This window comes from Rhea pennata, chromosome 4 (assembly GCF_028389875.1).
Source record: "Rhea pennata isolate bPtePen1 chromosome 4, bPtePen1.pri, whole genome shotgun sequence".
NCBI classification, from domain to species: Eukaryota; Metazoa; Chordata; class Aves; order Rheiformes; family Rheidae; genus Rhea; species Rhea pennata.
The window spans coordinates 63,046,925-63,074,327 of record NC_084666.1 but is presented as its reverse complement, the minus strand read 5'-3'; the positions used below and the strand labels follow the sequence as shown (position 1 = coordinate 63,074,327).

Genomic DNA, 27,403 nt, shown 5'->3' with positions numbered 1-27,403 from the left:
ACAGGCAATTCAGGAAAGTAAATCATCATTTGATACAAAAACCCCTCAAATCCACGTTTCCATTGCCTCTTAGAATGTTTTCTTAGAAATAAGTTTTCTTAGAACTGTTGAAACTCAGTAATTTAAAATCTAAAAATAATCACACAGCTTTGGGACTGGCCAGGTCTGGCCCTGGCTCTTCTTACATTTGATGGGAATTTTTTGACATGGGGCAGACACAAGAGATTGTATGTGTAATCTTAGCATGAGGGAAGTGAATCCCAAGTGTTGCACATATGCCACCCAGTCACACAGAGGCCAAAAATAAACCAAAGATAACATGGTTGCCTCATTAACTGTCCATCCAGGGAAGTATTTTCACATGTTTTCACCCTCCAAAGTAGATATGCAAAAATCTCATCCTGTCATCAGGTCTCACCATAAAGCAAGTTCCTGTAGCTGCCACCTCCCTTGGCTGATCTCTCACCAGCTCTTTCGTTCAGAGCAATTGAGCCAGTTTCCTCTGCTCCCTGGTCTTTGCCTGGCTTCACCCCTTGCTTTCTGGGTGAGGCCTGTAAATCCTAGCAGATCAAGAGATTTGGAATTGTATTTAAGAGACTAGTTCATGCTGTTTGGGGGGAGGGCAGTGGCTTTAGTGATTTACTGTATAAAAGCACTTTCTCTCCCTTGTTACAATGATTTCTGATACTCATAAAGCTGAGAACATGTTCTGGAAAACATCTGAGAAACTAATTTTTAGAATTTTTCCCTGGGAAAAGGCATTGACGAGAGAGAGACTTTACCAAGCACAAAAGAGGAATGCGAACGCTTTGAGGAAACTGCATTTTCAGCTTTGCAGAAAGGAATCAAGTACAGTAGAAATGGTCTGTTCAAACTGAGCTGGTTCCCAAGAACGAGTAGGCTGTTGAAACAGATAACATCACTCTCAGGTACTTGGAGACCTGGCGATGTAGGGCTAAATGTGGGATCGGCACTGCTCTGAAGAGCTGGAGTAAGCTCTCTTGTGCTTGGTGGTCTGCCCTGGGCAAGGTTGCAGGAGTCTGGCATTGAGAGCAGATTAGTGCTGAATTTTATTTCCTGGTGGAATGACAGTGCCAGATATCGGACTCCTTCTCTCAACACTGTACTTAAAGTTATCAGATAAAAGGCATTACAAGGCCAGAGAAGGAATTTTGGACACTACCGCAGGTTGCGTGCCTGACCCGAGGCAATATAACTTTCCTCTCTGTGGCACTTGATCGGTGTACTCCAGGAGACAGTTTGCAGCCAGAGTCAGAGGAAGTCCGGACTCCTGCTGTACTGCGGGGAAGGGCTGGCACACGTGAGCACAGACACCCAGCTCCATGTGGCAATGGCAATAATCCAAATGATCAGACAAGCACAGCCAGAATTCATTTTTTGTTAAAATGAGGCTGTATTTCTGCCTGCAAGTCTATATATAGTCAGGGAATGATACTGCTTTATTGGTAGGAGTCCAGGGGCACAAAGCTGAGCGTATAATGTATGTAAGTTTCAGGATAACCTTGGGAAGAAGGTGCTGACTTTTTAAAAAAATATAGTTCTCTTCTTCTTGCTTTTTCATTATACAAATATTAAATTTCACTTTTGGTCTTTTCTAATTTAAAGAAAATATCTTCGAAGACCCAGATTTAAGTTATAGACTTAAATCCACATGGAGGCACTTAGAAAACTGGGCCACTTCTTTAAAATGCTTCATGTGAATCTGGGAGCCTCAGCTGAATGCATGCCAAAATATTGTCACAGGACAATAGGCAACAGCTTGTGCAGCATCTTAAGCTGTAGTGAATCTGCCTGAAGGCAAAGCTATGAACTCTGCTTTCTTTCTGGCACTAAATGTACTTCTACCACTTAGAGGAAGATAAGACTCAAGAAAATCAAACCTCACTTGGATGAAGTAGAAAAAGCTCCTTCTATTTCTTTATATAGCACATTTTGTTTTTTTTTACCAGTAGTGTTAAAATGTCACTGTTACAATGTTCCACACAGCCAGAAGCATTCCTTTGCAATCTAGGCAAATTATTTGCAGAATATCATCCATTCATGTATCAGTCTTGGTCTGGCATTATGGATAATTACAATGAGCAGGAAGGACTGGTGGAAGAAAGGAAATAGGTTTCAAAGTATTGTTTTACATGGCAAGTGACGACAAAACCAGCATTGTTTTGAGCCTCTCACTGACTTGTGATTAACTTTGCCTCGTTTTCCTATTTTTTTCCTGCTGGACATGTCTGCAGATTTGGACACCTCTACCAATGATAAAGGTACTGCAGATGAAATTAGATGGAAGGAAGAAGGGTGCATAGCTGCTGAGAGGAAAAAAGCTACTTCCACTTCAACTGTAGTAAGAAGACCCAGATCTGGTCTGTTTATAGCTGTTTGAGCAGAGTCCCTAAAGTCACAGTAAACTTGATGCACATTTTTTATGTGAACTTAGGAAAATGATTAATGTTCTGTCTCAGAGAGCTTTATATTGCTGTGTATCACTGTAGTACCTGAATATCTTCCTCAAGAATATTATTTCCATTCTAAAAAACTATAGAACGTAAAGGTGTAGGAAGGAGTTAAATAGATTGCATCTTGTTTTATTGTTACCCTAAGTGTATGCTTCAGAAACAATTTTGTCTTCTTGGAAAAACAATCATTGTAAATCTATGCCAAACAATTTGTCCTTTGACTTTTTAATCTTTAGACTGACACACCAGATTTGAAGAACAGTGATTGCACTGTAGATATGTGTTCTAAGAATCCATCTGGAAGTTCATTTGCCTAAGTGCAATAACTGTGTTTTTCAACTGAGCAGATATTTTAATGGAATTATTTAATTTAAAAGAAAATTTCATATAAAGGTTTGTGTCATTGTAAGAAGCAAGCCAACAGGATAAGAAACTGTCATGTTGCAGAACTGAATATATTTGATTACATAAACCTACTTGCCTAAGTAGCCATTTGACATAGCTGTCCTATTGCTTTATTCCATTCCTCCTTTTCTTCTTGTTATTGAGCTACTTGGTTTTGTCATGTCTGATTCCACTTTCTGGGCAAGGACTAAGTCTCTATGTGGCCTAAAACCTTTAAGATGCTCTTGAATGTGAGCATAGAAATAGAAAAACAAAATTCTGTGAGGAAAAAACATCAAATACCTTGTATTTAAACCTTCCCAGACTTAGGAAGGAAAGTAAGCTTTCACTTTTCTGCTTTATCTCTTCTTGGTCTCTGTAGTGAACTGAAATTTTATCACTGACTTCAGAAAGGTCCAGGAATAGGCTACCACAAACAGAAAACAGAATCATTTTGATGCAATGTCATGTGTTCTTAGGAGATAGAGGCTGACAAGTTGTCTTTTATATACATTTTCATTAATTAGGTTTGCTGGTATTTTTTGTAGCTTTTGTTGCCAGAACTTCTTGGAAGGAAGCTATTTAAATAAAGGAAGGTTCCTGATAGAATATCTCATTAAGGTTCAAGGGAAAGGAAAAAAAAACTGAGTAAAAACAGGAAGGAGAAAGAAGGCTCTGCAGGAAATATCTGGCCTTACAAAAATGTCCCATCTCACTTCTATTATACCCTAATGGTTAAACCTTTCCAAAGGAAGCAAAAACAGCAATTCCTACATGTTTAAAAGTGAATTAATGCATCAAAACCAGTCTCATTTGGGAGCAGATACCAGTGGAGAAAGTCTTAGGCAAGGAATTAAAATCTTGAACTGGATCCAGACAGACCAAGACATTATTTGATTACTTCCCCAAGTCTAAGCCTCCCTGTGACCATTTGGCATTGGACATAAAGGAATCAACTCCTTAGCTGCTTAAAAAATAAAAAATAAATAAATAAAAGAGAGAGAGAGAGGAAGAGTTAAAATATTACTCTCATCATCTAGAAGATCTGAAATTCCTGGGTTTTGCTTTTGTTTGTGATCCCTTTTCTTCTGCAAAATCTTTACTGAGTGCTACATTTTGTTTTTCTGTTCCTTTGCACTCTTGGCAACCTGCACTGCTGAATGCAAGCTCAAAATAATGTTCTATGCCTAGAAGATAGAGATGTCCTCATGTTTGTGCAGAAACTCCTACTGTCTTGATAGCTATTGCTCATAATAAAGATTAATTCAGATGTGAGGACTTACTGTTGGCCAACAGAACAAAATTGTACTCTCAGGACAGCTTGGGCTTGCTAGAATAGAACAAACTACTATTTAGAGTATTTTTTCTATGTAAATGCATTTGGCTTATTGTTGATCTGAAAGACAAAACTCCCAAGTAAAAATAAAAATATGTATTACCCAGTCAAATCTCTTCTCCTGTACTTTGACAACCCCTTTAAGGCAAACTTGCTAACTGGTACTCCTGTGCATATACCTCATCAGCCCATACACCTCTATGAAGGTGTGCGTGCTAAGTGACTTAGGAACTTGTTTGGGAATCAGTCAACTAGTTTTAATCTTAGCTCTGTCAACTAGCTTTAATCTTAGCTCTGAAATGGCCTGTTATCGTAGCCTTAGGCTAAAGGATTAGCACCTATAACTTCCTCTTTCCAGTCTTTGGAAGATCGTAACTTCAGAGGTGGGTAGAATCACAAAATTTTTCAAGATAAAAATATTATAGTATGGCCATGCATATGTATGCCTATATGAACCTGTTTGAAATTCCTACTTTGTTATAATGTCTTCAGCCTATTTTGAGCTGATCTTCTTTTCAGATTTCCCTTCTCTGCTCCTATGGCAACCCATTGCCCTAATGGTTTCACCTTTATACCTTGATCTATAATCTTCTGACTGATAAAACACTGGCAGCTTTAAGAAAACCAATGACTTAGCAACTTAACAAGCAGCTTTATTTTCCTAATGACCAGACAACAAATATCCATTGCTGTTAGTGAGCCACCCATCTCACTTCATGAATAGTATCTGCGTGGATCTTATTTATACAAATGACACTGATAGTTGGAGATTTATTCTTGATGACAGATTATAGGTAGTTCTGCAATGTGATGGATGGAAAGAAGGTGTGCAAATATAAATATACCCTCTGGTAGGAAAAACTGTACTTCCCAGCTATTAATAAAAATGCAGAATATTTCTGATATAGACTTGATATAACCCACCTATCAACCTGTCTTTATACTCACTGCAAATAAACTTCAGTGATTTACATCCTGCTTATTGGTATCTCTGTTTATTCCCTCATTTTGCAGTGTCCATGGTGATGATCTCTGCGTATGTCCTGATCTACCCTGTCATTGTGGCTGTTGCTGGCAGTTGCTGTGGGGAGGTAAGAACTGATGGAAATAGAGCTGCTTCTTGAGAGGTAGACTGCTCTATGCATGGCAAAATGGATGGAGTGGTTGAAGTCCCAAAGTCTCAGTTGTTCTATTTACATTTTGCAGGAAAAGAGACTGAATCAAGAGGGAAGAAGGAGTAGGGCTGGGAAGGGAGCCAGATAGAGCCATGACTGTTGACTCTCTCTTACATTCATTCCCTAGTCTCTCAATTCATTTTCAAATGCCTTACAATAACTACAATTCTGTTTATGAGGGAGGTGGGGAGGGGAAGGATTTTCTATATAGTAGCCAAATGAGTTTATCCTGCTGCGGTTGTTTTCTGTTCTAGCAGCTACATCACTTTGGTGAAAAAAATGAAGCAAAGGGTTAATGCAGGAGGTAGCAGACTGGGAAATAACCTACATATATGTTGACAGAGAATTTCTCTGAGGATTTCATCTCCAACTGAGCAAAAAAAGTTTAATAGATGTCTCTTCTTCTATGAGCTTGGTTTTATTTATGGGATTTCTCTTGTGCCAGAAGTCATGCAACCAATCACTTCCCTGTGACTCAGTATGATTTCAGATGCACTTCAGCAGCAATGGGCTACCTGAATTTATATGGCAGAACAAATCCGAGGTCTTCTCAGTCCACTAATCCATTTTCCCACAGTGGCTTGCATTAGATGCTTCATAAACAGATGTATATGGCTCCTACTAGGAATGCCACAGATGAGATACGTGAGATTAAAGTGAATGGTTTTCTTCTAGTCTGCTTCAAATTTACTACCTTTGAAAGCTATATGTGTCTCCCTGCTATTTTATTATAGGATAGGTAAATTATCTTAATCTAAGTTGTCCACCTTTTCACACTGTTATGTCCTCTTGTTCTTTTTTTCAGATTCAAAAGCACATTACTATTGACTGTTATGGAATTGCTCCCAGTGTACACACAATTGTAGGAGAGGAAGATTCAGAGTTTTAATCTCTTCCGGTGATTAAAAAGATGGATTGATTCTTCCACTCTGTCTTGCCAGCTAGTCTGATGCCTATTTTCATTTCCACTGTGCCTTTCTCAATAAGATGAGAAACACACAATTTACTATAACTTAAAACATTCTGTCAACTGATAATACTGTTTTCCACAGGCATTTCCATTACCTGCTCAATGAAGCCAGCATCTTACTTGGGTTTAGTACCACCACTGCATACTGAGCGGGCATCATTACTGGGCTGACTAATGCTTTTTTTTTCATTTACTCAGACTCCCAATCCCTCTTTGCTTCTAAAAGAGAAAGCTATACAAATGAGCCTGCCCGAAGGTCAATAGTTTCAGGCTGCGGTCAGCCAAGGTAAGAAGGGAACTTTACACTTCTCCTCCATCAAGACTGCTTTTCCTCTCATGCCCTGCTATTTAGACATAGAAATGAATCAATATAATTATGTACTGAATGACACAGCAGTGCTGAAGGGCAGAGGTGGCATCTCAGGGAACTGCAACTCATATCAAATCAATTACAAGTAGTGCCCTGAATGGCAAGTCGAGAGAGAAGGTCTCCTGAGATGTCACCCTCACACACACAACAAGGTGAGGAGAGTGGAAGGCAACTCTTATCTTTCTAAGGGGATAAAATGCCTCCAGAAATTTACCTGGCAAATTTCCTCTGAAAATGTCTATACTGCAGTATTTGGCTTTCCTGTGGGGTCTGCTGGAGTCCAAACACCATATCCTGTAGGCTAAACTGCAGAAACCTGCTATTTTTCTGACTGTTGCTTGGAAAGTTGTTAAGCAAGATGTATTAAATGGCAAGAAGATGCTGTGTTGAGTACATTTGAAAAAAATGTCCATATAAATTAAATCATATCATATTGATAGAACTCCCTTCAGGTATATTTTTAAAGAAAAAAAAGGAAATTCCATATTGGAAATGGCCTCTGAAGTGCAGAGTCATAAACTGTAATTATTTTAGTGACCACTGTTGACAAGAAACAGGGCACTAATATGTAACAATAATAAAACATGCTGGACTCAGAAAGAAGTAACTGTATTCACCAAGGTCCAGGCTATGTTTCGGGTTTTAATGATTTGAATGAAGGAATCTTAGCAAGTTTATCTTGGTAGTGAGGAAGTGGAAAGTTATATGATACAATAAACTGAAGCAAATGAGTACAGTTTGACTTGCTTAGTTTACACAGATAGTCTAAGAGATGACATTCACATTTAGAGGCACAGAATCTACATTCAGAAATTTAAAACAGAAAAAAGAAAGGAAATAATTTTTGCTAAAGGTAACTCACTGGACTTCCTTGTGAAAGGTCTTGGAGAGAACTCCCTTAAACCTCAACCCCAGCGATATATCAAGGAAAACATCCAGAACTGAACACAACACAACACCAAAGAGGTGCTATTACTGCCAGTGTGTTGCTTACAAGGTTTGTCAGACTATGAAGGAAGTAATACTCTTCTCCTGAGGCAGCGAAGCAAAGAACAAGCCATAGCTGAGGCCAGTGTTCAAAGATTTTACCGTCAAAACTGTTATGAGTGGAGAAACTGTAACTGTCTGTCTCTTATACCAGCTCAAAACATTTGCATTTCCAAACTATGCAATTCAAGCAGGTTTGTTTTATAGTTAGAGATTATTGTCACAGAAAAGATTGAGAGTCAGTCAAGGCCCACTGTAAGCCAGTAATTAGCAAGTCTTGTAAACTTTCTAGGGGATTAACGATTGCTTGAGTGTTTGTAACCTAAGATGGACACAAGGTCACTCATAGATGTAGGATATATTGGGCAAGGAAATTATTTATTCTATAAATCATTTGTGACCTGGTGGAACAGCACAATCAGTTTCACGTTTCTTGAGTTAATGTCCTACAGGTTTTTTTCAACAGAGGTCCACAAGGGAGAAGCTTACAAATGCAGCTCTGCCAGAAAACAGTCACTACAGTGGATTGCTTCATGTCCTCTTTTTTGCAACCACAGCTCTAACAAGGAACGTTAGCTTAGTATAACAAGAGCCGAACGATTCCGGATGGAGGCAGAAGGGGGCCCATTTATCATGGTATCCCTAAATCTCATAGAGCAGCTCAGAGAATAGACAGGAAATCAAGGGTCTTTTGACTCCATTGCCTCCATGCCTTAATGTCCCTGGATGTAGGGAGCCAAAAACATCCCTGGCGCAAGCCCAATATGTACTTCATGTTATTCCAAGGATGGACGTGGCTCATGGGAGTTTCATCTGTTATGATTTGCTGTGGGGCTCAAGTGTGTTTTTTTTTTCCATATACTTTGTTTATTTCCATGTCTTTGAGGCTTTCCAGAGTGGCTCTTTGCTCATTGTCAGCTTTAGTTAAGGATCTCCTGGGACTACATCATTTCTCCCTGAATGGCTGCAGTAGGCCTGTGCTAGAGCTGTAATTCTACTCCTGGCTGTGACTTGCCAAAATTTTACTCCATTTTCCAAACTTAGACATTGGAAATCATATGGGAAGTAAATGTCTGAAATTCTAGTATAGTTGTAAAAAATAACATGCATTTACCTGGTAGTTTTCTGATAAGATTTTTGAATATTCTTCCTAGTCACATAAATGTTTCCACCAATAGTGTCATGACAGAGCAGGGTGACTTTATACCTCCTCCGTTTTAGGTGGCAAAAGGGATAGGATTAAGCTAATGTGGTAATTCTGGTTCTGACTGAGGACTAAATCCTAACTTAAGGTGAAATAACTTCAACTACAGATCAACACCAAACAAATGATAGCAAGCATCAGCATCATCCAGATGACTAACAAAATTGTTTTAATCCCTTTCCAGTTTATAGAAAGTAAACTAAACTAAACCAATTGAAATAGTATTTAAATAGGACAGTACTTGATGACTTTAAAGCAGTCATGCTTGTGGTTTATGCTTGAGGTGGGCTTTCTTCCCCTTTCCATATGGGGGTTCATCCAAGCTGGGGGGAAGACAGGCTGTAGTTTTACAAATGTACATAGTCTGTGCATTTAACGAGGGCTGTGGTGCTGGTCTGCCCAGCTTCTCGAGGAAGCTGTTCTGTGCTTGCCCCTGTCTACTTGCAGAGAGCTGAGTGGGGAAAGTGCTGGCACTACCCTCGTGAGCTCTACTGTCATTTATTGCTTCTGTCTTGAGAAATTGATAGTTATAGCTCCATCCTATCCTTAGGCATGTGTACCGGGTCTTTGCTCCCTAGTTATCTTGGCAGCCAGACAGCTTAGTCCTGCTGCTTGCTGCTCTCTCTCCCTCCCCCGGTGGTGCTGGCTATGGACAAAGCATGCTCCTGATATGAGAGGGATAAGCCTGCCCTTAATTGCCACTATCAGAAATATACCCAGTTTGGGGCATAACTAGACTTGAACCTCAGTTTTTACAAAGAGAAGACCGATGCTAGAGGTTGCATATAACCATGCTGCTGCTCTTGACTGGCAGAAGAAACCAATAACCTCTACTACTTCTTGAGTTAATACTTTTGTCATTTCTCATTAGCCTGTAATGGCTTTGACTGCTGCTGTTGTTTGTAAGGCTTAGGATAAGAAATATATTTTTTTGCTGTTGTTTGGAACCAGCTTATCCAGATATGCTTTCTAGCTCTTCCCTGTAGGAGGTAATTCTTACCAGCGAAGAAATCTGAAAATCTCTTCATAATTACAGTAAATAACCTGCTTTGCAGCCTATAAACCCAAACAGCATTTTTTCTTCATCTTCAGATTAAAAACATAACAGAAAACCTCTTGGCTAAAGAGAAAGAAAATCGCAGTGATGTAAAAAGCATTCTTGAAATCAAGACACATTTACTATCTCCTCATTTATGGCCTGCTCTGGCTTAAGATGTCTTGTTTAAAATCTGTTCTTGCTCTTTTCCTTGTCCTCTTTGATCAGAACAAAAGAAAAGCTGAAATACTTGAAAATATTAAAAGCATAATCTTCCATTCTGGCTCTGTTGCTAGAAGTTAAGTTCTTACCCAACCCATTAAAGGGCACTGGTTTCCCATGTCATATCTAGTTTTGTTCACGGCAGAGAAATGGAAAACAAAAAAGCCAGACATAATGTGAAACAGATTTTTAGCTCTCTGCTTGATTTTTGTATTGTTTTTTCTCTTTTGAAAATATCTGAGTAAGAGTTAACTTGCTGCTGTCCAAAAAAACAGACCTTTTCTTTTCTCAGTTCCTGTTGGAATACTTTGCCTTTAAAACAAGATGTTGTATAAATACTAGTCTCTGTAAGAATGCTGATGTGGATGGGGTGGCTAAAGCTCTCAGTGGTGGCTGGCGATATTTCAAATTAAAACTTGTAAAGCCTGTGAGCAGATTCACTTCTAAAGTGATGGGATGAAGCCTATCCTGGAAAAGCCCCTTGCCTGATCTAGTATTTCTCAGAGCGTGTATTCACTGATTCTAGGGTCTAACTCTACCATCCAGATGAAACTCTATCCAACTCTCTCTCTCATTGTCTCTCTTTCTCTCTCACTCTCTCTCTAAAAAAAAAAAAAAAAAAAAAGCCCAGTAGTCAGAGAATTGAGTGATGTTAATCTGTCTCCTAACGAACTTAACCAGGAGGCATGAAGCCAAACTGATGCACCTCATTCAGAACATACTGAAATAACATGCTCTACGAATGGAGAAAAGGGTTATGAGAGCTGGGTGTTGCAGTTTCTACTCTACTCTCTGTTTTCCTTCAATTCAGTATCAGACAAGCCCAGCAATATTGCTGCATTCAGTTTTATATTGTGTTAGCAACACTTTACTGTAGGCTTAGGCCTTTCTTACAAAAATACTTTCTCCAGGCAGAATGAAGTGCTTTCCAATTAATTTTTCACTTAAGTGCCACATCTTGATGACATCCAGTAAATGCTGTGTTAGATCTTTAGTACACAAAACAATCGCATATTTAGAAGCGCCTCAAACAGCAGCAGGTTCACAGACACCGCTGTAATTGTATTGACGAACAAGGTAACAGTACCTAAGCTACCTGCTTGCATGAATAATTATGAGTAATCTCCTGGAAAATTGTCCCCTCTCTCCTCCCTGTCCTGGAGTTGGAGAAAATGGTGTTAGACATGTTTTAAAGTTTAAGTGAGTGATCAAGATTTATTCCTCTACTGTGCATTTTTCCGTCTGCAACTGCCTAGTGTTACACAGCAAAGGTATATGAGCCTAGAAAAGAGGGCAAACAGTTGAGAAGGCCTTGAAAGATGTGCCTTATTTTTCTGAATGTTTGAGAATGTGAAGGTGTCATTTCACAAACTGTACGGTGTAAGTTCAAAAAACATCTTTGCTAGTACAAGAAAAACCCAAACCTTAAAAACCCAAACAAGACGCAGCGGGGAAGAAGGGAAGAGGTAGTGGCAAAGGTTCAGATTTTGGAGCAGTTACACCTCTATCTGCAAACTCCTTCTGAAAGCTGCTGACAGAGCTTTGGCATCTGATCATCTCCTAACTGCTGATTAACATAGCACTGTTTTATATTTAACTCAGGCCAGAGCAGGAGGGGCTGGGGGTGGGGTTGCACTGCTTATAAGGGGAGCAGAACAGGAACAATGTTCTTCTGTGTCAGTTCCCTCCGTCTCCCTGCCCAGCTGCACTCCTTTTGATCATTCACATTTCCTCCAAATGCATGTTATTTTTAATTAATTGAGTGCCTTGTGGAAAGCGAAGTGGGGGAGACAGGCAGAGAACAGCTATAACTACACAATTAAAATACAAACCAAGTCAACTGAGTTTACTGAAAAAAAGCAAGTGCTGAAGTTTCTTAGAAGCTTTTTATGGTTAATGTTTTTCTCCAAGAACAGCCCTGGGAGCAGAGATGGAGGGCATGGATTTTGAGGATAAGAAGTCCAAGAAGTACTGCATGAAGACAAAGCATGTGGCCATTATCTGTGGCACCGTGGTCGTTGTAGGTCTAGCTGTGGGGCTTGGCGTGGGACTGAGCAGACCTAAACCTCAGCCATCTCCAGAAGATATTGAGCAGCCAACAGTCCCTCCACCAGAGGATCTGGGTCCTTGTCCTCCTAAAAATGATGATACTGGGGAATGGAGCCATTTCAGGCTACCCACTTATATCAAGCCTGTCCACTATGACCTGGAAGTGAAGCCTGAAATGGAGTTGGATACTTACACCGGGACAGTCAATATTTCTATTGCTTTGGAAAAACCTACCAGTTACCTGTGGCTCCATCTGCGAGAGACCAAGATTACAGAAATGCCCACACTCAAGAAATTTTCAGGACAGCAGATTGCACTGAATGACTGTTTTGAATACATACTTCAAGAGTACATAGTGATGAAGGCAGAAGCAGAGCTCTCTCCTGCTAGCGAAAGCGAGCCCTATGTGCTTACCCTGAAATTTCAAGGCTGGCTGAATGGTTCCCTGGTTGGGTTTTACAGGACCACCTACACAGAGAACGGAAAGACCAAGTAAAGCAGATTTTCCTTTATTTAAACTTTCTTCTCTATTTCTACTTGCAGACCTGCTCTATTTTTTTTCAGCTTCTTAGTCTTGCCTCTCACCACTTCCTGACATTTCTGGGCTGTTCTTTAATTTTCTCATTCCCCTAAGGAAGATGCTGTATTCAAAACTCTTTGGCTGCTGACAAGATAACGTGAGCTAGAGGGCTGTTGATTTTCTTTTCTATTCTGAAAAAAAAATCAAACTCTATTGGTCCTGGGTTACCCCTGAGCTTTGTGAACGGCTCCCTCAGGTGTAGGGATTGAGGCCTGTATTTTATCTCTGTAGTTGAACAAATAGCATATAGCTCTCACCACTCTCTCTTGTCACTCCCTAAGGTAACAGTTTTGCTGTGAAATGCTCTTTTGATAACAGCTTTCCTGACATCATGCCTCCTTGATGTTGTAAGTCTGAGGAATGTCCAAGCCAGAACTTCCCTGTCCTTTCTGCAGCTGGTTTAAATTACGGGTAGGGAGGTCTAAAATAAGAAGGCTCTCTTTGATTTGGAATATTTATGCTCCAGCTCTTCCTTTTTAAAGCATTAATAGTTATTGAAAGATTACAAAACCCCTCCTGGTTCAGCTAACCCTTTTCATTTCCCAGATTTCTACTACTTCAAGAAGGAATTTTGGAAAAGCCATTTCCCAGCAGTCAGAGGTAGTTCTCAGCATATAGAACGGGATAAGGGCTCATACATTATTTGATGTTTGCATTTTCTGAAGAGATTTGTTCCAGTCTTTACATCTAGAAGATAAACTTGGATGGCCTCTTCCAGGGTCCTGTAGCAGGAACACAGAATCAAACACTCTGGTCTGTTTTCATGGCACCAGTTCGCCCTCTTGGGACAGCAGTGCCATGAGTGAGTTGCATCAGCTCCCTTCAGCCACTGACAGGCAAAGCCAGGAGTAGCAGCAATGACAGGCATAAACAGCAGCAAATGCAAGAGGCAGAGGAAAAAATAAGCATTGATTTCTCATATATAAACATAGTTATCTGATCTGGGAAGAAGCCACATAGAGCCAGCTGCCCCCAGCCAGCTCTTTCACTCTTGTTTCTCCGCCTACCACTTCAGCATTGCTCTGACTCAGAAGATGCTTAGGTTCTTATACTTTGAGCATCTGATATCCCCATAATAGTTTTAAAGCGTACCCTTTTAGCATCCTTACAAACTACGTTGTGTTGTTTCTGTTTTATTGGTGGAGAAGGAGATCTAGACATTAGATTAATTGCCTCAAGTCTTTGTTAACACTATGAGCAGAGCACAGCTCTCCTAAGTTGCACAGCAGGAAAGGTGAGTGTCCACCTCTCAGGTCCAGACAGTGTAGGAAGACAAGAATCAAGCACGTGAGTACAGGAAAAAGTGAAGAGCTTCACAAGCTAAAAAAAAAGAATAAAATATGAGAACACTTTGAGCGTTCCTGCTTCTCAGTTTGGATGCTTGGAGCTCCAGTTGCTGGAATGATCCTAGCCAGCAGTTTCAAAATGCTCTGTGCAGAGAGGAACTTCAACATGTGTGTTTCTTTGTTAGGCTTGAGAAAGGCTCTAAAAAGAATGAGCGAATGATGTGTTTTTTGAAATGCTTTTAATTTGGTTTAATTTGGGCAGATTGTTTGTGGGGACAGAAGAGGCAATGTACATGATAGCAGTAGGTACAGCTCTGAAATGAAAGCAACTGCTAGCCAAATTTCAAGTTGCTGCTATGCAGTATGAGGGTAGGAGATAGGATAGGAGTAAGGAAGGGTTTGTAACTTATTAGACACGCATTTCCCTCTGGCTTTCTGCTCAAAAATAGTGCTGACTGGAATTTGATTATTATTTTACATTTGCCTGAGGCAAATACTAGCCTTGGAAAATTTCCACCCAAATAGTTCAATTTTGATCATGTAGCAAGTAAATAAAAATTGAATCCTGCAATAGCAAAATAGCAAAAGTCAAGGAAGTCTATTAACAGGGGATGTTAGGGAGAAGAGGAGCTGAGATGGAAATGAGAGCAAATTCAGAATTAATCTACTCCCCCATCCCTTTGGGGCAGTGCTAGAAGCAATGGGACCTTCAGCAACAACTCATGGTATTAGAAAGTCAGCTCCCAGGATCAAGCTGATTCCCAGCTGTCTATATGCGAGGGCAAAGGTTTGTCAAAGTATTGCTATAATGGCCTTTACAAAGTGGGCAGAAATCCAGGATTTGTTGTTGCTTAGATCCAGATCTCCCACTACATTTATGGAAAACAGGTAGACACGTGCCAAACACGCCTGCAATTCTGGGGATCCTTGGGAGGCTTGAGGGGAAGAATGCCTTCTTTGGGAATGCTGCTCAGACAGATTGCACAATCCTCATCACGATGAAGGTGCTTTTGGACATACCCAGATGTGGCTCTTGAGATATCTTGGGAACACAACTATTCAAATTGGTATGTGCTTGTGGGTAGGGAACAGGCAAGCAGAAGCTTTGAGGCTGTAGATTTCAGACATAGACCTGCCCAGATCTTCCTGCAGGTGCCTGAATCCAGCTGTAAGCATTGAAGTTCTTTGGTAAAGCTACTTCTCTTTCTATGCATTTCATTTTCCCATTGACAAAAAGACAATAACAGTCCTTCCCTACTTTACAAGATGCAGTGAGCATAAATATATTACAGTTGTGCTATTTTTATGTATTAGGGAAAGGAACACAGTCAGAGTCTTTTCCTAGTGTGATGATTTTTTTTTTAACTCATCAACTCCTGTCAAGGAATGTGCTAAAACCTCCCTTTATTTTCCCGTTAATATGACTAATACCACAAACACATCAAAGCATATACTTTTTGATTTTGCATTACCAATGTTTTAGACAAGACATGGTTCCCTTTTATAGGAAATGTTTTTGTTCTCTGTGAGAGGAAAGCAGGAAGGATATAAACAACGCTCAATTGGGCATGTCTCTAATGGACGGCAAGACTTGTGTTTAGGATAGAAAAAGGCAAATCTTTTTTATTGTAAGAAAATAGCACTCCTGAATTTCTTCCTCATGGATCCAAACCTTCTCAGAAGAAGCAATTAATCTGAATTTAAGGAAGATGAAAAGAAAGATGCTTTTCTTAGCTTAAGGGGAAGCTTTTTTGCACTAAAATCCTGTGGTTTTGGCAAAAAAAAAAAAAAAAGAGAGAAATTAATCATAGTCCTATATGTAGTACTGTTTTATTTTGGGAACAACAGCTGGATGCAGTCTCGGACAGATCTGCACTTATTACTAGGATATTTACAACTGTCACCTCTAGTTCACATTTAGGGGCCTGGATATCAACAGCAACTAGAAGGGCAGAAGCCATCAGGCAGCAAACAATCTTATTGAAAAATGACATTATACAGTTTGAAAGTAAATTACAATGTCTTATTTTTCTAGTGCTACTTCTATGCATGCCATCCCCGAAGTTTTCATAATCTACCCCATAAGAATAGTAGTGATGAGGTTTTGCACTGCTGATGTCTGTCTGCCTCCACAAGTATATGAGGATAGATGGGTTATCACCTTATAAATCAACAGATATCATAGTGTTATCAGTCTTTAGGAGCAAATTATAAATGTGTCAAAATATATAGCCAAGTTTTTAAGCAATAGCTGTGAAGCACTGCCCTGGGGAATTGGAGTTAATTGTGAAATAGTTTTCAAATTCTACAAAAAGTAGAGAGTGACATTAAAAAATTTACAAAGAAAAGAAACTCCCTTGAGCCTGAAAGCAAATGTTCGATATGCTTTCTGCTTCGACACCACGAACATTTGAGTGACTATACAAATGAGCATGAATTGTAAAAACCCTGACATATTACCCTCCATCAGGCTTTCAGATCATCAGGCTTTCAGATGAACCTTGCTGCTACAAGTTCCTAATGACCAATTTAGTATTTAACCATCACAGGGGAAAGCCAAGGGCAACAGAAACACTGGAAAAATAGTTGTCAAGTGAGCTTGTAGGATTGCTGCAGATCTGTAATTTATGATGTACACTTTTAATTACTTTTTGGAAAGAAAAACTACTTTAATATAGTTGGAGCAGCTGTAGAAGTGCTGTCAGAAAATGCCCAACATTCCAGATTAATTGAAGAAGCATCTGTGATCCCTTTTGCCATCAATCACTGGAGAATACACTCTGCCACTTAATGGTTCATTAATGGGGGAGCCCGATGTCACTGTGAGAAACAAACATCATACAAGCTTTCATAGCCTTCATCTTAATTTCTTTTTCATGATCCCTGTTGTCTAGCTCCCATAGTTGTTTCGGTACATGAGATGACTTTCAAAACATGCAAGCATGGCAAGCATAGTGTAGCATCAATTCCGTGCTAGAATGTTTACCTGGACTTCACATGCTTTCCTACAGCGCAGTTTCCTTACGGGAGTCAGTGGGGTGCAGCAACACCAGCAGAAAGGTGTACATGGTAGCTGTAGAGAGAGAACTATCAGTCATGAGAATACTACATAGGGAAGTTGAGATCTAGGGGCAATTACACAATTTGTCTTCTCAGGAGATGTTCAAGACCCCAATTTCAAGATGAGCTCTAGTGGGAAAACAACTCATGAAGTTACCCAAGTAACAACAGTCCATCACTAGATCAGGACTTTAATTTCCTTTCAGATGATACCATCAGTACTTTATTTTGGGGACAGAAATCAATGGGAATGCTCATCAGCAAGATGACCACCCATGAAGGGTCATTTGTATTTTATTGCCTGGCTCCTAAAAACATCTCATTATGAGTAATTGTCTAGTTTTTGTTCTATACCCTAGGTGTTGTTGATGAAGTGTTCCACATGCCTATACAATGTCAACTTCCATAATTCCAATCTCATCTACTGTTATGAATGCGCAAGTACAGAGAAAAATGTTTTGTTAGTTGAATACAGTTTGTAAAAATACTAAATAATTACGTCTAGAAATTTCAGATAAGGTAAAAAAGGTATATAGTGAAGGCGTAGAATAATTTGCCAATGTGTTGTTTTTTTAAGGAGCATTGCAGCTACCGATCATGAGCCAACAGATGCACGGAAATCATTTCCTTGCTTTGATGAGCCCAACAAAAAGGCAACTTATACTATATCTATCATTCATCAACAAGAGTACCAAGCCCTTTCAAACATGCCAGTACAGGTATGTATATCCCAACTGTACTGCCTAAATAGAACAATTCTGTAAAGCAACTGGAAAGGTAACAATGTGTATTCATAGGCTCTCTGCCACCCAGACACTGTAAAACTGAAAGTTAATAAATATTCCATAAAATAGGACCAGTCATTTGATTGAGATTCCCACTGGTTGGTGAGTACACAGCATAGTATTACAGAGCCAGATCCAAAGGGGCATTAACAACCTCTCTTGTCTTCAGCTAGCTGTCCCTGAATTCACTTATTCTAGGCGGGCATCCCTACTGACCATAAATAGGTAATGGCAGGTTCTTCAGTCATAGCAGGTGGACTCTCAGAAGAAGCACTGGAAGACAACTGTTTCCCAGATGGGGAGTCCAGTAAAAACCACTAAAAATACATAATGTTCCAAAGCAAGGGCCTAGTGATCACAATCTAAAGGCAACAGATCCTGCTTGCAAAAAGGCCTAGAATTATTATTTTTAATAATACAGAGTCTGAAATCCTATTTGTCAGTCCACATTTTCTAAACAATCTATTTTTGGACCTGATGGGTCAAAGTTCAAGTTCTGTATGAAATTCAGGGGCATCAATTATCTACCTCTAGGCACTCTGCAAGATGACTGAACAGCTCTCAGCCAAGGAGTTTCTAATGAATAGTTTAACCGAATGTGTACTCCAGAGTATAATTTCTAATGAATGTGTCCTGAAGTGGGAAAAGATGGGCCCAGTTAAAAGAAAAAAATTTCCAGCCTCCAAGCTATTGACATTCACATCTTCCCCAAAACACCCCTACCAAGAAAAAAAAGTCTGTTTTACCAATGCATTGTTTTACTGAAAGAGCCTCCAAACCTTAACTATCCATTAGTGATGCAGCTGAGAGAACTGTTACCGATCTGATACAGCTGCCTCCCAGACCCTCTGCGAGTTTAAAGTTTTGACCTATTGTTACTAAAAATATTTGATACCCAAGAGAGAATCACGCACTTTGATGAACAACTAGCCTCCGATGAAAGAGGAATATTTGCCTACTTTTTCTCACAACCAGCAAGGAAGAGGTGAGGCTAGATGTTCCTGAGATTTAGTGAGTTTTGCAATTTGCATTATATCTTTGTATATTTACACGTGGACCTTGCCTACAGTATGAACACACAATAATGAGCTTTTAAAGGGCTAGTTACCCCTTGTTAAATAATTTGTTAAAATCTAAGCACAGGCAAGGTAAGGCAAGGCAAATGTAGATTACACAGGGTTCATACTAGGATCTGACATATACATTAACAGGTGATACCACAACCCTTTTTCACGTGGTACGCTCACAAGGTTGGTTGCTTTGTTCTTAGTAGTCAAACATCTTTGGAGAATCATTTCAATGGATGGAAACGGAGCTTGTAAGATAGAGTTTGTAAAGGTACATTGTGTATTATGTATTCTGTAGCAGTTTAGGTGCATGGGGGTTTATAATCAATATGCCAAAATCAGGCTGGCAAAACCAGAAACTTGTCCATTTCATTTGCAATTTTCACTGGAAAGAAATTTTTTTACATTTTCACTGAAGTTTTGTGGAAGTATTGTACCTCTAGTGGAAGGCTAACATTTCTTACATGCACTTTACTTTTCTCCTATTTAAATTAGTCATCCAATCAGAAGCATAAAAAATTACTAGATGGGCAATAACAAAAAATGAATAGTAGAAATAAACACTTTAGAGTATGATTTGTATATAGTAGATTACAGGCATCATCAGACAGTTCAGTTGAGAGTTAAGGAAATTTGAGAAATACATTTAGGAAAATCAGGAATGACTTGTAATTGATTTACAAAAGAAAAACTATGATCATCACTAAACCTTATGGACATCTAAACAGCTCACCATGTAGTAGTGCTAGTTTCTATCTGAAAGAGATTGAAATAGATTCTTTGGTCCTTTTTTTACTCTAAATTATACCTCTGCATTCCCTAGCTCCTAAATGATGCATGTATTTAAAAGAGGACAGAATCCAATCTCTTCTTTGATCTGTCCAAAGTGATGTCATTTTACGCAACTTTTTCAAGAACAAAACACACTAAAATATGCTGGAACACTACTGTTGGTAAGATACGCATGTGAATGGTTTCAAATCTTTGACGCAAAGTTAGAACCAGGAAAACATATTTAGCGCACAAAACCAAAGTCATGTTCCATCTTTTGCAGCTTTAAGAAAGAACATTTTGTCTGTTCTCACGCCATCAGCAGCGCAAGCCAGAAGAGGTGAACTTGGAGAGATGTTTTATCATTCCTATACAGTTGTAATCTTCATAAGAATTTGTACCCTCTTTTGCACATATTTGCAATTCCAAAAGTCAAATTAATTATTTCTCCATTTCTGTAGCAAACTGTACCTCTGGACAATGGCTGGATTCGGACAACTTTTGAGCAGTCAGTTCCCATGAGCACGTACTTGGTATGCTTTGCGGTGCACCAGTTTGAGTGGATAGAGAAAATATCCGCTAGTGGAAAACCTGTAAGTCTTACTGTGACCTGAACACAGTTCAGATGACAGATTTATTGTGATTTGCATTAAAAAAAATAGAGGAACCTATCATTTCCCCCTCCTTTCCTACAAGCCATTTTATGCAGAAGATCGGAGCAGGTATTCACAGTGGTCTCTCTGACTGTGTCTAAACACTATTTCACAGCCCTTTCCCATCTCCTTAATATAAGTGAATCTGCCTTGGTGAGATCCCAGCCTGTACCTCCCATATAGGTACATGGGTTAGAAAGGAGCATCATTTCTCCAATCTGGTCCTTGATTTCCATCCACATCCAGAGGGGATGTACAAATCCAGGGATACCAGAAATCTGCAGGCCACAAATACATATATTTTACAGTTTTCTGTAGGCTTAAAAGATGCAAATCTATACTGCACTTGAAGTCTTTTCTGCTTACAGTAATGGAGACATAGGACTACAATGCTGTTACAGTTGCCTATTGTCTACAATATTCTTTGTATTACAATAGTGGCTAAAGGCAACTGCCACAGTAGCTACCTTATAAATATGTACAAAAATGATAGTCTCCACTTAAACAGCTGGATACTTTGCAGATGCCTTAATGAAGTGAGTATACTTGAATCTGAATCCACAAAATCAAAGAAACTCCCTGATTTTGACGCATTAGATACAGGCATTTCAATCCAGTCAAATTCTGGCTTGGATTCAACAAAAATCTTCTGAAGGTGCAGCTGATCATGAATTTGTGTAAGCAGATAACAAGCTATTACACTGCATATGAACCATAAACTCAAGCTATAATTTGCCCTGCAACCTGAACTCCTCATTTAGCATAAACCTTGCCTGGAATACTCAGCTCACTATTAATTATTTATTGGTTTATGTCTTTTTTTCATCTGAGACAGAGAATAATCTCAAAGTCATGCTCCTGCTACTTCCCTTTCCTTTCTCATACATAGTTGTGGCTCAGCTCAGTCAGCAGCATTTGCGCCAAAGAAGGTAATCCTCTTTCGGAGGAAATGAGCGATGGCTTGGGAATCTAGTGTATTCTCAGCTGGGTCACTGTTTCTTTAGTAAGTAAACTCTTCCTCAGTTTCCCCACTTGAGAAAACATGGGGAATCCCTTCCTGCTTTAGGCTATCCACCAATATGAAAGCCAGACTCACATAAAGCTCCAAGGCTCTTACCCAATTGCTTAGCAAAGAGTTCACAGTACAGTGCTGTGAAGAGGCCTCCGTCCTCTATGCCTTTGCTTGTACCTTGCTGTACAGTTATATTATTTCTTGACAAAGGACTAAGGCTAAGCTACACTTAGCCAAGGAACTGGAGCCCATTTTGAGATAGTGATGCAATATTCTTAGATTCCTGCTGTTGGGTTGAGCATCTTTTTTTTTTTTTTTTTTTTTTTTAATTTTTTTATTTTTTTATAGGAGAAATCTTTAGGCCACTTAGTCACAGGACTTTGTTAGCGAGATGTTCCTCATCTGGACTACTCCATTCATTATCTGAGAAATGACTTCAGTCATTTGGCCTTGATACATATTCTCTAGAATTCAGTTATTTCGAGAATCAGAATTTGTTCAGCTCTTTGTAGAACACAGTCCAGCAGAAAACAATGAAATGCAGATAGCATACACAAAACACTTCACTTTATAGATGCAAAATTCTCCTTCATTGAGATTCTCTGCTCATCTATGTCACACTGCAGAATACGGCTCTGAGGCCAGTATTTGTTCTTTTCCAAGTAAAACAGAAATGCCCACAATGTTCTTGAGTGGTTGTAGCTTTTCTAAATAGAAGGGAGTGTTTGCTGAAACATAGTAATTAAAGTATGTGTGTGCAGAACCAGGGGTATTCATGTTAGTACAGCGTTTGTCTGAAGAAACTTCTAATTCAGGCTTTGGTTATTACATATTTTAGTGACACTGTTCACTAAAAATTTGTGAGGACTTGCCTTCACTAGAAAACTTGGTGAGTGAGGCGTGGTTAAAATCAAGACCTCTCCTTTTGCCTTAGTAAGGACGCAATTATACCAACATGAAGTATAGGTAGAGGATTGTTTTTAGTTACATTTACATCAGTAAAATGACGGTACCACTAGAATTTTTAATCAGATATTAAGAAAGTCCTTCTCATAACAATAATTCTATTCAGAAAACTTTCAAGTCTCGCCAAGCTGTAGGATATTTAGATCCACTAATTATTGAAAAGAACATTGCATAGTTTGCTATAAAAATTATTAGCAATAAATCTTTCATCCAGCAGAAAGCCCTGTAATCTATGTATTGTTTTCATAAGCAACAGCATACAGCTCACATGATATAATAGATTATTTAAAAGCTCTGCCATCAGCTCTGAAAACTACTGTCTTTAACAAAGATGTTAATAGAATCAATGGTAGACAATGTACCTATAGTTGTAAACAATGTAGCTGAGCTGATTACCTGTCAGGTACTGAATGCATGGTTTGGAGAATCACAAAGGAGATTATACAAATGAAACCCAAAGTCAGTTCTAGTGCAAGCTGAAGGTTTTGGAGCCCATTAATATGGATCAGCTAGGGAATGGAAGAATGCTAAATTGGGTAAAGAGATTACTGAAGTGGAAATTACAGCCCATAATTGCAAACTGACCCTGAGGGAAATCCCCTGCCTGAAATGATTCCCGATTGAATTTCATAAGCTTTCTTGGTTTTGTTTTTTCATTTCAGCTTTATTTCTGACCACTTTCCTGTCTCCCTCCCTTGCTGGAGGAAGTATAATTTTATGGTATTGAACCAATGTATTGTTGAGCTCCCAGAGTAGGCCAACTCCTTTGCTCAGTTTAGACCCTAAATTCCTGGCTGTAAGACAGCAATGAGAAGTAAACAAGCCACACCAAAGCAGCCAGAAGAAAGCTGTTCATTCATAAGAGATATAAAGACTGCAAAATAAAATGGATTGATTTTCCCAAAGCCAGAAACCTCACTCTGTATGAAGATCTCTTACCCTCCGCACTGGATATTTTGGGGGACAGTACAGCGGACACTTAATTCCTGCCAGTGGACTTGCAATACAGTTCAGCTACGGGGCATAGACCTGGCAAACAGATGAAGACAAACTGTCTTCCCAATGCAGCGATAACAGCCCAAAGGACATTCTGAAGCTCTGTGCCTCACCACCATGGTTGTGAGTGCCATAAGGTCTCTTAGCCCTCTAGGCCTTGAGCTTTACTATCACTTGACACTAAGAACCAGAGAGACCTGTATGTTAGCAGCCATTCCCAGACACATTCCAAGCCTGCAAGCTGTAAAAGTCAGGACTCAGCACACCATCTTTTGCGTTCATCAGAAAATGCGTGCTCAGATATACAAGAGCAGCACAGATATGGTCACCCAGGTACAGGGCTGCATACAGGGCTGCCAAACGTTCCAGCTTTCTTGGACATGTCTGGTGGAAAAAGAGGAAGTTGGTTTTTGTCCGATATTTCAGAAATGCAGAAGCCTAGCAGGCCCAGTAGCTGTGATTGAGCGGATGTATGGTCTGAAGTTCTGGGCAAACTGCCACTCCACCTGCACTGGCCATTATGTCCTGAGTTAGAGATCCAGTAGGCAAGATTCTCAGTCAAAAGGCCTGAGATCTTCAAATACACAAGGATAAGAGGAAATTATAGTGATAGTAGACAGAAAAGGTAGGAAGAAATTGAAGAAAATAAGATGATATGGGCTACAGGCAGATTTCAGGACAGATGTGCTCCTGAAGATTGTTCTGATGTGATCAGTCCCACTCAATAAACTGCCCAGACCAAGTGGATTCCCTTCAGTTATACTTGCCTACGTTTCCTTCTTGACAAAAACAGGCCATGGGAAAGGAATGGCTGGTATGCAGTCAGGCTCTGCTCCAAGCTTTGGCACTAGGAGATGGCCAGCATGAACTTTTGGACATGGATCTTGCCAGTTTTGCCATTTAGGCATATTGTGGGAAGCATCCACAGATTGCATATTGACTTGATCTCTCTTCTGAAAAATTCTGTTGAATAAATGAGTTATGAAACAGTATTTAGCATTCAGGCTAGTCTCTTAGAGGAGACTATCTGCAGTGTTTTGTGTTTGCATGCTAAATGACTTTTCAATGCTTGACACTTTCTGATTTCTCCTGCTAACCAAGAACTGCTCTAATTGTCTCTCTACTTTATTTTACAGCTGAGAGTGTATGCACAGCCACTACAAATACACACAGCAGAATATGCAGCAAACGTAACAAAAATTGTGTTTGACTTCTTTGAAAATTACTTTAATTTGAGCTATTCTCTTCCAAAACTAGGTGATTGTTAATATTTATATTTCTCATTTTGTTAATTCACTCTCACAGTTATGATTCTTATGCAAGTCCCCATGCTTTGGTGGGAAAAAAAAAGGATGAAAATGGTTGCTAACTCCTGGCATTATGTCAGGATGTTTTAAAATTGTATCCCCGTAGTTCAAGATGTTCTTAAATGTCATGATGGGAGGGCTAGGCTCTGTAGTGATGCTCTGCTCCTTCAATTCTCACAGCTGGCATGGCTATTTTCAAGTGTCTTGTGAAAAATAAGAGGAAGCATTGGTGACATGAGCAAAGGAACATTATGAGCTAAAATAGAGCTAGATGCAGTTAGAGAAAAACGTACCACTTTCATGGAAACTTCTGGACAAAAGTCAGCAGTGAGATAAGTGAAGATGTAAACTGCCAGAAAGTATGTCATACTATTTACTAACCTTAGTGCAAAGTGCGAGTGTATCCACTTCTTTGAAAGATGAATGTGGTCAAGTGTATAATCTGTAGTTTCTACTGCTGGGCTGAATATGAAGATCCAAAGCTAAACAAGATTGGGTACAGTATCAAATTTTGCCTGTGGTTACAAAGTAAGTTAAAAAAAAAAAAAGAAAAAAGAAAAGCATTTGTACATCCTTTAGCTTGGGCTATCTGGAATCTGGATCTGATTTGTACAGTTTGAACTAATAAAGTTGGGAATATAATCAGTGTTGTAAAAATGCGTTGGAAACGCCCCCCTCCTAAAACTTCCAAAGACATAATTTAGTTAGGTTCATAAACTTAAAAGAATGGAAAAAAATATTAACTACAAACAAGTTAAAACAATGTAATGGAGAAAAACCCAAAACTTTGAAGACTATTTAATAATGCTATTCAAATCCTTTATTGGACTTTCATAAATGTAACTAATACACTAACCTGTATTACTTTGACAACAGGTTTTTACCTCCTTCCTTCAAAACATGAGCTGAGTTTACTTTAAATTTCTATCTACATCTCAACAACAGCTAAACTAGGGAGACAATGCAGTATGTTGTCTTTTTGCCCACTGGTTCCAATTCACTTTTGAGACTATACCTCACCCATGTTTCATATCCATACTTTCATTTCAAAAATACCTGATGATTTTGCCATGTCATAGCACATGAATAGGGGCCTGTCTACACTATAAGGTGGACCTGTAACCTCTGGGTCAATAGTATCAGAGCGTAGATGCTCTGTAGACTTCACATTGTTTTTTCAGAATGTCTATTTTTTGGATAACAAATCTTGACTACTATTTTGTCCCCTCAGTGTTAGGAGTCAGCTAGATCAAACCTGATGAACTAAATATATTTCTACATAAAGATTTATTTAAAAATATTTCACATTGAGTTATGGCTTCTGGCACTGCCATTCTCTGTGCTCCTCATTTAGACTCTCATTGGATCCCTTGCCACACTATTAGCTTTGATTCTATAATCAAATTGTTTAAAATAAAATAATTCCTTCCTTCTATTAGAGGTATATGTGAGGGTTGTTATCTAGTTTTAAATCCATCTGTAATTTTTCACCAATCCACATAGGAAGGCTATGGTCATTCTTTGAAGAAGAAAATAGCAGTCCAATTGAGTCCATAATTCTCAGTTAAATCTATATTGATTACTGACCATGAAGGAGTGACCCTCACAGATTGCCATGAGTAGAAGCAGATCCTGCTCACTACATGGGGGATTTACTTCAGTTAACATGTCAATAAATATTTTTACTACAACAGTGTGACGAACAATGACATGCCTCATTATGCTACAGATAGTTTCAGATGGTTTATTGCCTACAGCACATCCCCAGACAATACGATTAATTTCTGGAGCCAAAATTAAGTAATGTATGGTATGCATGCTCCCAGGAGGTGGCATAGCATCATGTCTCAGGACATATCCTCAGCTAGTGCAACTGATTGTATTTCTATTAATGTCAGCAGAGCCAGGATGGTTGCTATCAGCTGCTGCAGACCAGTCCCTCGCTTCTTAAACACAGGTTTTAGACTGCAGCCCACAGCAGTAAATTCAAACTAAAAACAGTAAGCAAGGAAATAGGCTTTTAATAAGCAGAAAGAGTATGAGTTAAGTGGCTTAAAGGATACGATGATAATCATGTTTTCTGTCTTTCACTGTAGATAAAATAGCTATTCCAGATTTTGGGACAGGCGCCATGGAGAACTGGGGGCTGATCACATACAGAGAAACAAACCTGCTCTATGATCCCAATGAGTCTGCCTCTTCCAACAAACAGAGAGTAGCAGCTGTGATAGCCCATGAGCTCGTTCATCAGGTACATTTTTGGACATGATTCTTTTTTAAAGTGCTTCACGCGCATAGTAGCAATGCTTTATTTGTGAAAATACCGTGTCATGCACCTTGTCTCCAGATCATCTATGTATCCTCACAATTTAATTGCAAAATATCACACTAAGACAGTTCGCCTTAGAGCTTTAAAGTACCAGTACTGCCTTTGAATTTTCTTTAGGAAATCAGCTGCTTGGGTCCAGACTGTGAGCCAACCTATGAAAATCTGTCTGAAATGTCTTAAAGGAACTAATTTGCATGTGCAGATGTCTCTTTTGGGCAAGCAAATAGGGACGAGTATAAACTGTGGAGGCTGTCTGAAAACATGTCCTTACGAACGCGAATCAACAAATCAAGAAGAAGAAACTAAAAATATTTTCCGTGGCACATGAATCATTAGCAATCACCCAGTAATATGTAATTTTAAAATAAGTGATGTTCTAATTCA

At 39.2% G+C, this 27,403-nt stretch overlaps 1 protein-coding gene across 1 annotated transcript in view; it reads left to right on the top strand.

Annotated features, from left to right (window-relative positions):
- The first annotated feature begins 12,088 nt into the window (after window positions 1-12,088).
- Window positions 12,089-27,403, top strand: part of ENPEP (glutamyl aminopeptidase) — a 35,044-nt gene continuing 19,729 nt past the window's right edge. The window contains exons 1-5 of the mRNA XM_062574873.1: window positions 12,089-12,699; window positions 17,711-17,852; window positions 20,218-20,349; window positions 24,520-24,640; window positions 26,787-26,941. Coding sequence (XP_062430857.1) covers window positions 12,089-12,699; window positions 17,711-17,852; window positions 20,218-20,349; window positions 24,520-24,640; window positions 26,787-26,941 — 1,161 coding nt within the window. The remainder of the gene's footprint in view (window positions 12,700-17,710; window positions 17,853-20,217; window positions 20,350-24,519; window positions 24,641-26,786; window positions 26,942-27,403) is intronic.